The 18196-nt window shown below is 37.2% G+C and overlaps 1 protein-coding gene across 2 annotated transcripts in view; it reads left to right on the top strand.

The window, feature by feature from the left end:
• Positions 1 to 18196, top strand: part of LOC138722219 (ubiquitin-conjugating enzyme E2 E2) — a 214714-nt gene that overhangs the window by 6229 nt on the left and 190289 nt on the right. For both annotated transcript variants that reach the window (XM_069860154.1, XM_069860155.1), the window contains exon 3: positions 6056 to 6106. In XM_069860154.1, coding sequence (XP_069716255.1) covers positions 6056 to 6106 — 51 coding nt within the window. The remainder of the gene's footprint in view (positions 1 to 6055; positions 6107 to 18196) is intronic.

Below are 18196 nucleotides of genomic sequence, written 5' to 3'. Positions count from 1 at the left end.
AGGAAAGCCTTTGGTTATGTGTTTTAAAAGCCAAGATGTTTTATAGGAGTTCTCTAGATACTCACACAATAAATAGTATTTTTGAAAACATCTATTTTAGGAGTGCTGGTTGTCATAGTACTTTGTGTAAGGATCACTGTGTTTTTAATAGTGTCATAGCATTTTTTCTTTTTCTTCTTTTTTTTTTGGTTATGCAGTAGTTAGTTACTGTGTTAGAATTAGGATTACATTTCTATAAACATTCTTAATCTGGTTTTCAAATTATGCGTTTTGTTTCGTTGGCTTTTAATTAAAATCAGAAATGCTTCAAGAAAGGAGAAGCAGAAGTTAAAGCAGAGGATAAAAAGTAGAGGAGTGACATGAAGGAAGGAAAAATGGCATAGAGTCCTCCATATGTGATAAATATTATAGAAACTGCCTATATAAAATATCTTCTAGAAATGCTGTTATTTTTGTTCATTAGAAATTAAAATTAGTGCAGGAATAAGGCCATATTCCTTCAACGGGAATGTCGTACTCGACCAGGTTAAAAAAATGATCTTTTAAAAATTGAAATAAATTGAAGTAATTCAGCTGTCCTAGTGGAGAAAAAAAAAAAAAGATTGAATATCTGCATAGCAACTTTTTCCTTTTCCAGTTTTTGAATTCTGTAGGTTTGTGTGGCCTTACTTTAAAGTCACAATAATCTTCACTTAAACGTTTCACTACAGAATTCCCTCTCATAACTCCACTATAGTTAAAGGAGTTAACTCTACTAAAATCGGTAAAAACAGACTACCAACCTGATTCTAACCTGAGCGTGGAAGTCACGTTTTCTTACTTGGAAAGCTTTTTCATGCATATGGGATTGTAGTCACGGTGTATTTGGATTACATTAGGATACCTACTGTATATCTTGGATTAGAACGAAGATTTGTGCAGCAGTATTTGCAATGCTTCTGGTTTTATTTGTATGTTTATGTAGTCAATTAGATTTAAAGAATTTTCAGTAGTACTAGGTTTTATATAAATCAAGATTTAGCAGTGTGCTGACTTATGCTTGTGTAAACTGCTACCATGTCTTATGTATGAATATACTACTCCAGCAGCTTACTGCTTTCCAAAGTGATCTGATTATGGAGGATATATTAAACCACTTGAATTCATATTTCAATATCATTTTTGGTTTTAAGATATGGAGTTTCTTCTCTTAGCATTGCTATAGGTGGCACCAAAAAGGCAGAACACCATCACGAGTCCATCTCTGTTAATACTTTTAGGACAAGCTCCTATACAGGTGTAATAGCGTACAGCATATGTCATACAGTGTACCAGTCCCTCAATTTTTCTCACCCAGAGGGCATCACCTTAAATAGCAACCTTTCTTACCTAACATGTCAAGATTGAGAAACTCGCTGCATATCACAATTACAGTTCAGACATGGAATTGAATTGCTGTCCTTGAAAACAGCAGGCATCTTGTTACCTCTTAAGCAGCAAATCTTAGCATGACCTTTGGATTGAGAGAAGTGTAACCATTCTTGGCTGACATAGTAGCTCAACAAATAAATGTATTGTTTTGCTTGGCTCCTGAAGTTGATAGCTGAAAATCTGTCAACCTTTGTGTTCAGCCTTGGAATTTTTTTATAAGTATCTGTGCCCACAATGAATCATGAACATTAAAACTTTAATTGTAATCTTTTCTTGTCTTTATTGAACGACGTTTCAGCCTTAAGGAGTAGAAAATAGGTAATGGATTAAATTTGTTCCAAATTCAACAAGATTAAAATGAGCTTTTTTTTTTTTCCCCTCTCTTTATTTTTTTTCTTGGAGAAGTTTATCATAGCACTATTTTTGAAGAATCTGGAATGATATTTAGTATGTTGAATATAATGGCAAAATATGAAGCACTTTTTCTTATAAGAAATATCCTTGTTATTCATTGTGCTCCTAGTATGGAGGTGAGAGTATTTCTTTTCCTCCAGCATGAATCTTTGGATGATTTTCCTCAGTCACAGTTTATGTAAGATTGAAATACATACCAGTGACTGTATTTCTTAGTATTTTCTAAATAGCATATTTTTCAGTATGGCGTATTGGTTCACCTGACTTTTATGGGTAGAAGGGCATGTTTTTTAGAAAAGCAGGTGTGGTAAAAGTAGCTTATTGTCATATATTCCTTTATTTTACTGTTTTTCCTATTAATCATATTGGGAAATCCTCTGACATGTTCAGTTCTCTCTTAGCTTTAGAGAACTTTAACTGTTTCATGAAGGAAACAACACACAGTCCCCTTAGGCTTCGAACAGCAGTAAATATATGTCTGTAAGAATTAATAATATTTGAAATCCACAATGTTCTTTTCATGCTTCTGAATTTAGGGGTATATTAACCTTTGCACTATTACTGGAAGGCAACAATGTTCATGCATTTTCTGTTAGTAAAATGGAGGGGAAAAATATTTTTATATGTGTGTGTGTATATATATATGTATATACACACACACACACATACGAGAGAGAGCAGGAGCGGGAGCTGGGGGGAGGGAGTCAAATGACTTTTTTAAGACCATATAAAGAATATCAGATCTGACATGGCAAATTAAATATCCTATGTTTACAGCTCAGGGCTTTGATTACTAGCAAGAGCTTCTCCCCCTGCATTCACTCTTCTGCCCAGTATGTAGCAAACCAGTATGGAATTAGTTTAAATATAAACTGGATATATGTAATGATGTTAATTTAGAGTCCTTTTTCCTGTCTGACATAGCTAAACATAACTGTATTGAGGCAGAAAATCCAAAGAAAGAGATACCAGAAAAGACCCTGCAAAAAATGTTTTGTTGCCAGAGGCTGCATATTCTCGTGGTGAACCCTCTGTGGTCAGTGAAGGAAATGAGGCACATCTTCTCCTATGCCAGATGCTGAGGGTAACTTAATGGAGATATGAAATAAGTGCCAGAGCAGTGGAATAACTTGTGCAGACAAAGGCCGGCTTGCACACTGGAGGTCTCTATCAGTGCAGAGCTCTCTGGGATGTTGCCTGACAATTTAATTGTAACTTTGAATGCTGTGACATGTGAACAAGCTATTGCATGTCAGTTACTCTACAGTAACTATTTATGAATGTGCTCTCTGCGTGAATGCAAGGTAAATTAACGTTGAAACAAAAGAGGTGTAAGGTGTGTATATTAATTTTAGTTTGGGATGCCACAGAGTAGGAGAATAAACATGAACAACTTGCTGTAGAGCAATTTATGGACAGTGTTTTATTTATTTTTATACAAATGATATAAAATTAATATGAGTGAAACATCACTTTATCTTAGATGCTTGTAAATGCAGTTAAGACTTTTGGACATAAATAGAAAATACCATCTGATCAGTTATTGCTTGAAGCAGAAAGGTGTTTTGTTCTTGTTTGCTTAATTGCAGGAAAAGGTCAATAAAGAACCACTTCAGTGGTCTTGGCATTAGAAGCTAGAAATTTTCATATGAACTAGAACAGAAAGAGAAAATGAGAGCTCTGTACCCTTTTGTTTTCAGAATGGAAAGGACCTGGGTTAGGATTTAGGAGGAAGGATGGAGGGTTTTTTTAAATAGGGCTTAACCTGCACTTGTCAGTCCATTCTTGATGTGTCTCAGACTCATTGTAATGCAATGAAATATTAGCTGCTCTTACCACTATATGTAAAGCAAGGGAATTATTCCTGACTCTGTAGAAGTCCAGTGCCATCATTCTGTAACTTCCCAAAAGGCAGAAGAAGCAAAGCAACCCATAAATCATGAAGTTGAAGGAGATTCCGTGCTACCTAGGTTTTCCATGATCTGAATTCGTCATAGTACAAAATTCAAAAACATAGTAGAAATTTTATATATATATAAGAAATATTTTAAGCATCCCTGACACTTGTAAGATCTATTTTCTGAAAGGTATGAACTGTTGGGATTGTTTAAATTGAGTAATTTTTTGAAGCAATGGTTGTGCTTAGACTTCACTAATTAGATTTTCCCTTTTAAAAAATGTAGTGAGTTTTCAGTGTTACTGCAATGACTTGATGCAAGTATTGATAAAGCAGCCTGTGCCTGCATTTTTACAAGACAGGAATGATACTTATTGGGGAAATTTCATGTACTGGAGATGTAAATATTTCAATTAGTAGAAAAGGCAAATAAACATTGAATTTTTCCCCCTCTATAGGAGTCACTAGTTTGTGCATATGTAACATTGGGCCGCATGGAGGTTAGAAGAAAAGTTAAGCATCTGAGAGAGTGTTTTTGTCTTTTCAGCTATCTCGGCTGGTCTAATAAATGATTATTACCTCTGTCTACAAGTCATGCCCACATATGTAATTATTTCAGAATGTGAATGATAAAGGATTGGAGTTTCTGGTTCAAACCAGTTCCTCTACTGCCTTTGGTTCATTTAATCATTATAGCCATAAAATCAACTCATAGTGGCATAAGGGGAATTTTGATAGTGGCTGAGAGACTCCTTAGCATGTAAGACTGTATTTGGATCTTTATATAGAGAATTAAACTCCTTGGTTTTATGTCATATATGCCGATATACCTGCACGTTTATTTTGATAAACCATTTTCTTTGCTTGTATTTATGTGCAAAATGGGTGGTAGTAATTTTTAACAAGATATGTGTGTACTTCGGGTCAGGCCTGAACTTCTGTGTTGTGGCTTGAGCACGTGCCTCTGGAATTTATGTGGCATTATTGTGCAGGTTTTCTTTCTTAGTGTAGAGAATAACAGGAATAGCAATCTGCTCCTGTACATGAAGGAGAAGGGAAGAAGAAAATACTGAGGGTACACTGAATTGTTTTTCTTCCTCCTAAATGTTCATGGTTTTGCACTGAAGTAGCCTATCAAAAAAGCCTTGAGTGTAAGTTTATAGGGAAAGCGGCCATCGCAGTTGTGCTTATGGCATCATACTCTGGCAAGTCTTTGGAAACTGTAAACTCCTGCAAGTTCCTTTGGGAACTCTGTAAACTCCTACTCTGCATGTTTAAATTTTTTCAGAAGGGGAGATACTGGCTCCATGCAGTCGGCCCTCATGCAGTCTCATATCCTGGAGGATATGGTAGAGCACACTCTCAAGTTTGCTGATGAGGAGTTGGAGGAGGGAAGCAGTTGGTACGTGTAGGGGCAGGGCTGCTGGCCTGAGGGACCTCAGCCGGCTGCAGGAGAGGGTTGACAGGGAGCTCATGAAATGCAGCAAGGACAAATTTAACCTCACGCGTGTGGAAAGGGCTAACCCCTTGTAATGATACAGTCTCTGCTGAGAAGGACATGGGGGCCCTGGCAGACAGCAAGCTCAATATGAGGCAGCAGCATGGGCTGGCGGCCCTCTGGGATGTATTAACCGGAGCATAGTCAGTAGGTAGATTAAAATTATGTATCTCCCTTTACTAAGCTCTCATTAGGCTGCATCAGGAATAATCTGTACTTTGTTTTGGGCCCTCATTGCAAAGCAGACAGACATCGGAGCAAGCCCACTGGCACATCCCCAGCCTGGCCAGAGATCTGGAGCAGCTGGACCCGATAGCAGCCCTCAATACATAGGAGGAGGTTATGAAGAAGTCCAGGGTGGGCTCTTTCTGGGAGGATGAGACAACTGTCTTATGATACTGAGGTTTTTTGGCCTGCCAGTATGATATATGTTAAAAAGCTAAATATTTGTGAGAGCAAGAGCTATGAGACATACAAGCAGAAGGAAGATAGAGGAGGAGGGTAAACGAGATTTTTAATTGTTGTGTAAATGATCAAAGGAGCTAAGAACTCCGACCTGTAGAAAGATCGGGATTTTCTAGGTGGCTGCTCAAGGCATAAATTGTCCAAGACTGAAGGCTCATTTTTCAGGAAAGATTGGGGTTTTAGTTCCACATTTTCTTGAGCAGTTACATGAAAACTTATAGCATCACCTTTACATATGAAATTATAGGAATTATATTTATTATTGATTGTTGTAGAAATGTTCATAAAGCTGAAAGAAAGGTGTTGTATAAAAGTCCTGATAATCTTTTTTGTTTCTGTTTTTTGTTTTGTTTTGGTTTTGTTCTCTTAAGAATTCAGAAGGAACTTGCAGAAATTACATTAGACCCTCCTCCAAACTGTAGGTAAGTTCACCTGGATTTTTATTAATTTGGAATATGGAAATGGAATTATGAAAACTGCATAGGAGACTGGAATAAATTTTAGCTGTTTCTTTGTTCTGATTACTTAGTAATTTTGGAATAGAAACTGATAGATAACATGTTTGCCTACATACAAGGAAATTATGTGATTTACTTCCTGGTAATGAAAGTAATGGCAAAAACTGTTGAATCCAATGATGTGTTAATAGGTACATGGTAAAAATCAAATCGCTCATCATTTGGGGTATTAAATCAATAGCATATTTTTGATTCTCTAAAATGTAATCTTGGTGGCAGCTGCTGGTGTGTTTAATTCTTTTTCTTGCAAATTGTTAACACACTGTGAATACAGTGGAGAAGCAAAAATGTTGTAGGCACAAACTGTTATTAATCTTCTGACTGTGTTTCTGGTGATCAGTTCTGATATTCAGTGGAAACTTGCTGAAACGGGGTATGTCATCACTTAGGCTTTCTAGTGATGACTTTGTGCTTGTATGTTTTGGGGTTTATTTTTTGGTCAGGTATGTTTACTTTTGGTGTGTTTATAATTGGCTTTGAAATGGGTCGTGAAGTAGGCCTAGAAACCCTTACTGCCTGGTGGCTGGGGCAGTACACAGTTGTTTTCAGATGGCTGTCTGGGCGTCTTATCTGTCAGCTTGACATATGGTCAGCGCTGGAGCTGGGCCAGGGCTGCTTAAAGGAACCCTTTCCACTGCACCTCATGTGGTGAGAGGTTGGGCTCAGTGCAGAAGAATAGCTTCCATCCAGTCCTGCCAACCCATTTCAACTGATGTGGTTAGCAGGATTCATTCCGTTAGTGCAGTAAAAAGAAAGATTGATAGAAATGTCTGATTGCATGCAGCTTTTGTAATGAATCCCAGTATGTTTCAGTATTGAATTAACTAAGCAACTGGTAGTAAAAATGACAGTCAGCTTTATTGTTTTGGTCTCTTGACGAAAGTATGTGTGAGAAAATATTCTAACAAGATTTGATGTGGTTTTGCTGGATCTCAAGATATAAGTCAAGTAGATAGGTAGTGAAGTAGCCTTGCAATAATAGCGTTCAAAGAGTATTTCAGTCAATTAGGATGAACAGTTCTTTGCTAGATAAAACATTTTCATAGCTAAGCTGTTCTGTCATACTTATGGCTGTGTGTGAGTCTTCAATCACATCAAAGCTGTTTCAAATGGCAGATCTTTACATAGGTGTTGATGACTGCTGCCTATTAGTGGATTGATTTGCCGAGATGAATATAAAATTTTAGTCTGTTGTAGAAGAATGCATAAGTCTTTGAACTGAGTCTAAAAGGCTTATAGTTTTTACAGTAGTGTAATTTGTTCTAGTTTTCTGAATCCTTCCTTTTGTAACAAAGCTGTTGTTTTAGTGTACAAGATATGGTTATTTGATTTTCTTTTGCTAGCAAGTGTAAAGTGAGCATTGGCTGTCTCAGTGGAAGGCCCTTTGGTGACTTGCAATTAAAAAAAAGAGCTGGAGTTTTCCTGGTATTTTTTTTTAATTATTCACACTAATGATAAAGTAGCAATAAAGTGCACTGCATGATGCTGTTATGCAAAATCAAAAAATTATATCTAGCTACATGTGTCTGCTGCTTGAACACAGTTCTTAAGATGCAGAATTATTTCATATTGTGATCTTGACAGATAACCATTAGTAACTTTAGTATTAGCAAATATGTTTTTATAGTCAATACAGAATCACTTCATTTAGTTTTATGCTCTGTTGACATAGTCTAAACAGTGTTTTCATTTGAACTTCATCTATTTTCTATTATAGTTAAACATTACAAAATAAACACATCAGCCAGACATGATTCTTCAGTGTAATGAAGAAAGCTGTAATACAGTATATCTTACCCTTAAGTATCGATACTTACTTTCTTGGTTTTAGTGAAATTTAGGTCGTTATTGTAAGGTTATTGTAAGAGGTGTTATGTTTTCTAGAAAAAAAGCGTATTTCATAAAGTAATATGCTTATAAATGTAGACTACTTGAAATGGTTGTGATTCCAGCATACCTTCACTGTGTCCCCTGTTTTATTTCAGCAGGGAGTTTTATATATAAACCAAATCATGACTGAGCAATAGGATTGTGATAAATCGCAAAACTATGTCACACAAGATGTGAAGGAAAGTTGTATTGTTCAAGAATACTCTTTTTAAGTTGTTATTTAGGAACTTCTGAAAGGCAGGATATTGAGCTGAGTTGAAACTTGGGTGCAATATTGTGAGATGTGTTACAAGACTTCGTTAACTACAACAGGCTAAAGCTTCAGATTTGTCTCATGCAGGAGAAAAAAAACAAAATTGAAAAGTATCTGTAGTGCAGTAGCATCCCTTAACGGCATGCTAGGCTGGCTACACAGTCGGTACAAGCTCCAAGGGAGTTGCAGCTTCTGCTTCTGCAGCAGCTGCATTCTTAACACTTCCCCTGCCTCATCCCCACAAAGAAAATAGGCTGTATAATCTTCTTGTTTGGAAGACAGAAATATGTCTTGTTCACACATGTGCCTTGTAATTGGCAGATTACCACGGCTATGACTTGCAGTATCTTTCCAAAACTGTGGAAAGCTGTGAAGTTCAGAGTCCCTAAAAAATCTGTCACGTTTGGCTTTAATGTTACAAGATTTAATGTTATAAGAAGTCAGAGTAGGCTGTCTCCCTAGGTAATGTATATTGTATTCTGTAGTTTAGGTTCTGGGCAATGGAAGTGAGTCCTCTTGACTTCCGAAACTGTGGATCATTCCTCAGGACTGACAATGTGTAATGTTCTAAGTATCACACAGTCAAGCTGGGGGGCATGAGGGAGTTGAGCAGTGTAATCGTTGCTGGTTTTGGAGTAAGGCATGTCGTAAAAAAGGCTGTTATACTACATTTACCAGAAAGAACCGGATGTTTTTTGGTGTATCTTTTGTCCCATCCCTCTCCCTGCCTCATTTACTTTTGTACATAGGTGAGTTTACTGCCAAGGAGAGTCCTGACTGCTAAGAAGATATATTTGTATTTTAGATCTGCAGCACTGAAATTTTAGTTTATTTTAGGAGATAGAATACCTAAATTGTAGATGTTTGCCACACTTCTCTTTTTTTTCGTCCTTATTGGAATACCAAGGCTTGATTGCTAGAAATGTTGCACGTATTATGCCCCTGAGTAGCACAGAGTATACCTTTAAAGTTCATTTTAATATATTGCCTTGCTGGAAGATGGAAATAGTCAGGAATTCTTGAGGCAAAAATAATGCCTTTTCAAACTTCCGCATATTTTTGACAGCATCTTGTCCAGGACAATAGATTTCATAGAATAAAACTTCTATTGTCAGTGGTGTTTACTATTTCCCTTGTCACTGGCAAGAGAACAGCATCTCTGTGGCAGCTTATACCAATTGCATACATGGGAAAATAATATTTGGAAAGTACTTAATGTATATTTTTCTTCTTTCAATGTGAACTTACCAGCTGGAAACAAGGGGAGCCAGTGAAAAGCGAATGGCAGCTCTCTGTGGAGAGCAACTTGGACCAAGTGCTCAAAATTTTTCCTGTTAAGTCCCTGTTGTTGCCTCTCTTCTTCTTCATGTTTTATTTTCATGTTCTGTAGCGTATTTGTCACCATTCTTTTCCTTTCTGTGTATTTGTGCCATTCCTTTTATGCGTTATACATTTTATTTCCTTTTCCCTGTAGCAATATGGGTCATGCTTGAGGCTCAGAAATATGCTTTAAAGGGCTGTGCAGCTTAGTGGGCAAATTCACTGGTTCTTATTCCAAAACAATCAGTCTAAAACCCTGCATGTAGTCTTATCTTTTCTGTTAGTTTGGAATCATTACATTAATTCCTTGCTTCTTATACTACCTGCAAGACTGATAAACAGCCAATGTATCTTATCCTAATATTTTGCTTGTGAAAACTGATCACACTGAAAAGTTTGTTAAAGCACAGTTCTTTTTGGATGATTCAGAGAAGAGCCAACTAGATTTGCAAATTATTCGACTTGGCTTATGGAGAGAGGTCCCCGCCATGGATGCCTCTTGTGCTATTGATGAATATGTGGAGTCTGACGTTCCTGTTCCATATTGCTCTGGCTTGGGTTCTGCCAAAATGTGAGGCTGTGATCTTCACATCATCTTCATTGATTTAAATTGTTATGTTTCATTTAAAAGCAGCACTCTTGCCTAGTGCTACTTTAAAGCTAAGGAGATGGCACAAGTGTCAGGAGCAGAAAACAGATGTTAGCGCAATTTAATGGGAAGATTCGGGGAGGAGGATAAGATTATCAGCCTTGCTCTAAGATGCAGAGAGGTAGAAGTGTAGGAACCTAGAGCAACACATACAGCAAGTATCTGGCCAACTCAGGTCTCCTTCCTTCCCTCTCGCTTGAGGAACTTGCTGAAGAGGTCTTTCCCTCATCCCTATGTGTGCACACACACACCCACAAGCATGCAGACACTCATGTAGCTGTCCAACATGAGTGAAGAGGTGCCTTACAGTTTTTAGATCATATGCCCACAACATCAGTTTGGCCTGGGGGCAGGGAGGATCTGAATAATCTTGGTTATATATTTGCATTAAATAAGTGAATAAATGTGAAAATATTTGGAGAAAGATGAGCACTGCCTTTTCCAAGTGCAAAATGCAAAACCAGGTTCTCTTGGGTGCTGTGAGGACCAATTTGCTCAACCTAAATTTGCTCCTCTTTGAATTAGTCTCTGTTAGCTTGTACAGAGAGTTTACATCGTAATTTTGGTAATACTAAGCACTTGCTGATTTAACCCTACATCCACTTAGTTAGTGACTTGTTTCACAACCTTTAGATGCCTGCCGAGTTTTTAGTCTTGTGCAGAGTGCACAGGTTAATCCAGCGTGGTGCTCCCTTGCTCTGTAACCAAAGAAGAAACCTGAAGGCATCGTAGACATGGAACAGTATGTCTTTATTTACTAGTACCTTCATAAAACTCTGGAAACATAAAGGGTGATCAGCATCATGCTAATGGTTGTCATCTCCCTTAGAAGGAGTATGGGAGTATAGTGTCTCCTCTGGCTAAAGAAAGGCTTAATCCTATTTCTTCTGATAGGGATTTCACCAGAGGAGGATTTAGGCACAAAATTCAAGTGGAAAAAAATCCCCAAGATCTAGCAGCTTATATTTTTATTTTAAAAGGAACTGAGATCAGTGATTTTGACTGAGTTAGGGAAGCATCCAGTCTGTTGCCATAGGCACATGACTATGATGCATGTGATGCTAATATGTGAGCGGGATGAAGACCAGAATAAGAAATGCTTTCTTTGAACATTTTTCCTCACAGACATTTCCAGCTTCCTTGATATGAATTTGGGCTCTCTTCCTGTTATGTTTTGTTAGCCATGGAGTTTACCTTCTGCCTGTATAGGCTTAGATTGATCTGCTGCTAGTTTTCTATAACCTTGTAGAGAAAATGTGATGCAAATAATTGTGTGTTACTTTGCCTGGCTAGGCCTCTTAAGATTGTACAAGTGGCAAAACTTAATCAAAAAGATACATATAGGAGCAGTTGATAATAATGTCCAGAATCCTGTTGTTTTTAAGTCTATGATGTATCAACATACATTTGACTATAAAAATGAAGGTAAAGTATATTTGAGTGCTCATTGCAACTACTTTTATTTTTTAATTTTGTTTACCTTTCTGCTCCAAAATCAGCAAGAAACATGTCCCAAAAACATGCAAGTTAATGATTGCGCTGGGATTATGTTCTATAATAGCAACTATACTGTATTTTATCAATTGAGGTAGCTTGCCTGGTTTTTATAATCAGTGGGCTTTTTGATTTATTACCTTGGTAGCTTGAAGTACTTTGGATGAAAAGCATCAGGTTACTTTTTAATACATAATCTTTTCATTCCTTTAGCTATTTTCTCTTAAGATAGTGCAGGACAGTGTCACTTTTTCTTTAAAGCATGAAGCATGTTACTGGACTAAAACATTTTTTTGAAGTATCTCTTTATTTTCACTGTAAAAGTGTCCTTTCAATGTCATATTGTTCACAAAGCTTCTGTTCTTAAAAAACAACACACAGATGTTTCTTTTCATGGGTCTTCCATGTGTCAAGGTGTGGTGTACTTGGAAGGCCATCTAAAATATTGCTTATGTTTCTTTAGTGATCTCATATCTTTGAAACGAAAAATTATTAGTCAGCACTTAGTGCTTTTTTTTTTCCCCCATTGAATAAACTAAATTCTGAATATTTACTTGATTCCATTTCTTCTTGCAGTTGTGGGGTGATTTTAGGAATGATTAGATGCAGCACTCAAAAGCTTCAGGATGTATTGTGAGCATTGGCGGCTAGAAACCATAGCAACTTTCATGAAGATGGAAGGGGAGGAAAAAAAAAGACAGTAAAAGGAGCCTGCCCCTGGCTGCTTGCCAGGACTGGCAACTTCTCTCATTGATGACAAAGTAAGGAATTGGCTGGCAACACCCTTAATACCTCCCAGCATAACAATACCTGCATGTGATTTCTGCCAGTTCTCCTGGTTTTCAAGTGATGACAACTTGTCTCCCAAGAGAAGAGTATGAGTATGGGAGAAGAATAAAAGTACTTCAGCAAGCACTGTGAGAGGCAGATTTGGAAGGTCAGGGGGATGCCAGATCACATCGCATGGGACAGCTGAAGCAGGGAAAGGAGTGGAGTATGAGGAGGAGTCATGATGATTGCAAGTTCCTTGAAGCAAGAAAGGGAAGAAAAGCCCAAAAGGAGCCTGTGATTGACATGGAAGATATCCTTGAAATTTGCGAAGTGCTTACTGTACAAGATTAGTAAAGCTCTATCTTAAATTGCCGATGTGGGAAAGATGGAGTGGAGGGCTGTCACAAGGGTAAAAAGAAACACTTCGATGCTTTTAGTGTGGGGGATTCTTCCAGTATTTTCATATTGAGTTGCAGCTAGTCTGTGTAAGTCAGTCTCCAAGGAAATACAAGGGCAATCCTCAATGCTTTCAGTTCCAGAATTTTTCAGACTACCTTCCATAGACATGATTTTTGCCCTCTCCTATATAGCTAAACAAAGCTGGTTGGTTGGCTGTTTTGGTTTTTTTTTCCCTGCGAGCCATAATTTGGTTTATAACTTAAAACCTAATACCAGATAGCATGTTTTCATCTTCTCCTCAATACAGCCCTCCTAAAACACCAAAAAACCTCCTCCTCCCACCAAACCTTGAAATAAGCATGTTAAATAAACAGTCGTTTCTTGCCAGCAAAGGAAAAAAAAACCATGCTGGCTGAGACTTTGTATCATTGTTAGGAGGCTTTGCAAAGAAATACCTACTTTTGTGGCTTACAAATTTAATTAGCTATTTTTATGGGATTTTGTTCCTATTTTTTTCCTAAATGTAGACTAATATGTTGTATAAAAACTGTGTAAGGATCAATTTCTTTACAGGAATATGATAGAGCAGAGTTATTTGAAAGTGTGACTGGAGCAGGTATTGTTGCACTGAACAAGCAGTCTCTGCCATTTCATGATAATCATGTAAGAAATGTGCTTTTGTTGGCAACTCGTTACCCTTCAGTAAATTACTCATTATTGAATAAATTGGGGAAATGGAAGGTACTTTGTCTGTTGGTCGGGACTGACAGCATTACTGGTAATGAAGTATTTGTCTCCTTAAATAAATGGCACAGTCTCAGAAGTACCCAACACTGTTGTCTTCAGTACACCCACATTTGGTCAGATTTTGAACTCTGATCTTTTAGGTAATGCTTCAAAATTATTTCCTTTTTTAAAAAACTTTAAGAAAGCCTCTGGTAAATTCATGTTATTTCCTGAATGCTATTGTGTACCTCTTATTCCTTCCAAAGGAAAAATAGTGTTTACCTCTTTCCTTGGAAATCTATTAAAAAAATCAATCTTTCTCAGTTCCAATACCACAATTCTACAGCTTTTTAACAGCTGTTAAATTACACACTTTACTCTTTTGTGGTTTTTTTTGTTGTTGTTTGGCTTTGTGTTGTTGTTAGGTTTATGTTGTTTTTACATAGGTATGACAGTGGAAGGCAATGCTGTAATTTATTCTTGGTGTACACAGAATGTGTACAGATTTACAATTAATAGTCTGAAATTAATGAAATTGTTTTCCAAAATCTCCTAACAGAAAAGCCACAATTTAAGACTAAAAAGTCATGAACTAGTAACAAAGCATGCTTTACTGCATTTCAGAAACAAACTATGAAATTGATCTGGGTGCTGTTTTCTTGGTGTGCAATAAAACTTATTTATGCCATAGTTACACATTTGCAGCTTTGTTACAAGCTTTTTGGGGTATCTAATTGGCTGCAGCTTTGAATCATATCATAACACATGCCAAATGTTGCTAATTACAATTAAGATATCTACTTGAAATAATCTTTGTTTTCATTTTCTCTGACAATTTTTTTTCACTTATTTACATGACTTTAATTTTTCATTTTAACAGTTCTTGCAGCACTTTAATTTATTTTTGTTTCAAAGCTGTAGAATTGGATTAAACATGGTTTTTTAAACACTTCCATGTTGCTTGGAAAGAAGCCAGTTACTGTGTATCAGCTTAATAGAAACCATGCTTAGCAGTGCCTCACATATGGCAGCTCGTGTTTGTGTGGTAAGGCATTATGTATTTTAAATATTACCTTTTATACGATAGTCAAATTTATGCCAGAATCTGAAGCTTCTTCTGATTAATGTTAACAAAAATAGCAGAGAGCCAACTGTTTCTGTTTTTTAGGGAGAAATATGTAATTAAATACATAATTTACTGTCTGCTCTGCACAAAAGCCCTATTTAGGTGGCCTTTATTAACCTGAGATGCATGCTGTGCTTAGGGAGGGCTATAGGTGAGTGATAATATGCTTTCTTGACACTTTTAGCCTTTTAATGTTGTGAATATTGTGGAGGCCAAGATTGCGACTCTGTATCTAAGACTTGAAATATAAAAGTTTGCACTTAATTTAGGAGATTGAAGAATAAGGGGTACACAGTTGCACACTCTTTGAGTAACGCTTGGCACAGCGGGCAACTTAAAGCTTAAATTTAAAACATTTTTTTCAGGTTTGGGTGGAGGTTTTAATTTAAAACTTAGCATAACATTTATTTATGAAATTTGGAGGCTAGGTTGGCCTTTATGAATAATTATATGGTGTCAGCTCTAAGGTCATTTTACCATAGCTGTGATCCAGAGAACTTAAAAGTGCTGTACAGTCCCACTGTCTGGTATCTTACGTAGCATAAATAGGATAAATGTAGGTAGTATCTAAAAAGTTAGGCATGTCATAACCCTTTAAAAGACGGTGGATGGAATGTGAGTAACACATTTAATTTTTAGAGAAGCATATGGCTGAAAAAACTAGATGTCTGCCTAATATGCAATTTCAGAGTCATTGATATAAATAATTGATTGCTAAGCTCCGAGCTGTGGCATTTAAAGTTGCAAACCAGGGATAAAAGGAAAGCTCCCAATTTGGGGCTTGCAGCCAAGGTAGGTTCACATGAAAAGTGATTTCAGAACTGCTGTGGTAAACACAGGGCGGCTAGCTTTTGCAGTAACACAAAGTAATAGTGGATGTGATGTCTCAAATATTCTGCGTTAAACTGTTGACTGGAGTTAACTGGTCTTGAACGTTACATGGGCATTTTGACTTAGTCTCAAGCATGAAAATGGACCATTCCCTTTATTTCAGATTTTGTTGGATGGCTTGAAAAGAAGGGAATTCGTGAATGGACTTTTTATGGAGGAGTGTCTGGCATTTGCTTATTGGGTAAACGTTAGCCTTGATCCATGTTATGTTGGAGTGAGCTCATTTTTCTGCAGCAGGCATCACAGAAGACACTTGAGCTTGCTCATTCAAAGTGTTTTTTGGGAGTGCACTTCTTGGCACTGCGCTTCTCCCATCCCAGAGGGTACGTCCCAGATATTGCTGGCTGGGTCAGAAACACAACCATGGCTTCTTGCATCTCCTGCATAAAATCTGCCATGTTGCCTGCCAAAAATCATCCTCTAGAGTCACTTTGTGCCTAAGGTATGAAGAGCAGGTTCTTTATTTTGCCTCTCCCTTTCCTGAGGTGCTTGTACACTGCCATAGTTTGGCTCAGATAAATTAGCCAGCCCTAGTGGGGGAGAAAATCCAACACTCGATGTGCCCTCCCATAATTAGCTGTTCGCTTATTTGAGTTTTGTTATAGATAAAATAAGATCTGTCAGTCTATAAAAGTATTTCTAAAAAAAAAACTCGCTTCACTGCCATGTCTTATTCACGGCAATGTCCTGTTGGTAGCAGCAAGAAGAGTAAAACACTTTGACACACAGTGTGCACATTACAAAAATGAAGTGTCATATCAAAAATGGCTGTAAACATTTTCACAGTCACTTGTCATCGCACGTTTGAAGGTGGGAAATTTTTAGAGAAGATGACTCAATTTTCTTTCTTCCATGCATGTCTGGGCTGCCTCGAAGGGAAGAAGCATCTACTTAATATGGCATTTCAATGAGCTGTTGTGGGCACAATTTTTATAATTGTGATTGAGTACATTCCTCAGCAGTCTATCAACACAGCAAATTTGGAATCAGTGCAAGAGGACTACTTAGAAATTTGATCCAGCATTAACTGTATTATAGTTTTGTATTATTGTTTAGGTTTTTTTAATTTGTAAACTGTAGTCTTCAAAGAATAAGATCAAGTGGTTGCAGGTATCATTGGGATGGGAAACTGCCTAGCTGATAGGCACTGCGTAATCAACTTGAAAATCTCATTTGAGTGTGGAATTACTGTAGTGTAAATCAGATTTAAATTCATGATTCAAGTATAATGACCTCCTGCACTGCAAACCTCCCTGAGAGATGTTTAATTAATAATGTATATTAACTGTGAGTGTTTTGGCATATATATATGTGTGGCCTGCGTTTTCAGGTAGCCACAAATACAGCCTCAAAAGCCCCCATTGTGGTGGCTGTAGGATGATGTATGTTTAAGATGTTCTGCAACAGCCTGCTTTGCTTCTTACTGAATACAAATCACTGAGGGATGACAGATACCTCAGTTTCAGTAGAATCTTTATGATTTATATGATAATGATAATTTTATTCTGCTGCCAGTACAGAGCACTTTGCAGACTAATATCAAGGTTAATTGTCACTTTGAGAAGAAGTGAAGCACAGTCTGCCAACCTGATGCTCCGCTCAGCTGAGAAGGATAATTGTTACTCAAGTAGTATTTAAATGAGCCCAAATGCTGATAAATACACAACCAAAATATTTTTTTTTTCTCTCAAGTCATTCACTGTGCTAGAGGATGAGGTCAGCACTGTGTATGAATATCACTAATGGACGCTGTGGTAAAAACATGTTGAGTATTCACAGAACTTACAAGAAGTGGGTTCTCCCCCATGTGGGTTGTGGGGAAATACTTTAAGCTTGAGTTCCTCTTGTCAGCGCATGCTTTTATGTCTGTGGTTGCTTTTAACAGTTACACAGTTACTTTATATATGACTCCTTATGCACTTTTGAGGCATCTGAGAGGATACAGTTTGTACTATGCCTTTCAAGTTCTCAGTGCTCCATGTTACGTCACATTGAGTCTAAAGATAACTTTCATATTTTTCTCCCTCTACATTTGTGGACTTGTAAGTTAGCCCAATGGCCAGAGAAATAATGCAGAAACATGCAAATATTACTACAAATTAGGAGGTCGATGTTTTTTGGTTTTTCTGGTTTTTTGGGGTTTTTTTTGTATTCTTGGTAGCTGCATAACTTCTCAAGGGAGCTGATCAGCTGTATGCAGCAGTGTAGTCCTATATCCCAGAGAGGAATGATGCTGTCCCAAAATCTGGGACTGACGTTGTTCAATTTACATAGCCTCTCTCTCCTTACGGTCTTCCGAATTAAGATTTTATCATGTAACTTTCTTTTTGAAGTATTTTATTATAATTGCATAGAATGCGTGTGCTTTGTGCCATGCTTTCCCCTTCCTAGAGGATTTTTTTTTCCTGTGACGTTTAAAAATTAGTAGCTGCAGGGGCCTCTTAGCCTTGAGAATTTTTAATTTATTTTGGTGCA

The sequence above is a fragment of the Phaenicophaeus curvirostris genome, chromosome 6 (genome assembly GCF_032191515.1).
Source record: "Phaenicophaeus curvirostris isolate KB17595 chromosome 6, BPBGC_Pcur_1.0, whole genome shotgun sequence".
In the NCBI taxonomy this organism is placed as follows: Eukaryota; Metazoa; Chordata; class Aves; order Cuculiformes; family Cuculidae; genus Phaenicophaeus; species Phaenicophaeus curvirostris.
This window is presented reverse-complemented; position numbering and strand designations above follow the sequence as displayed.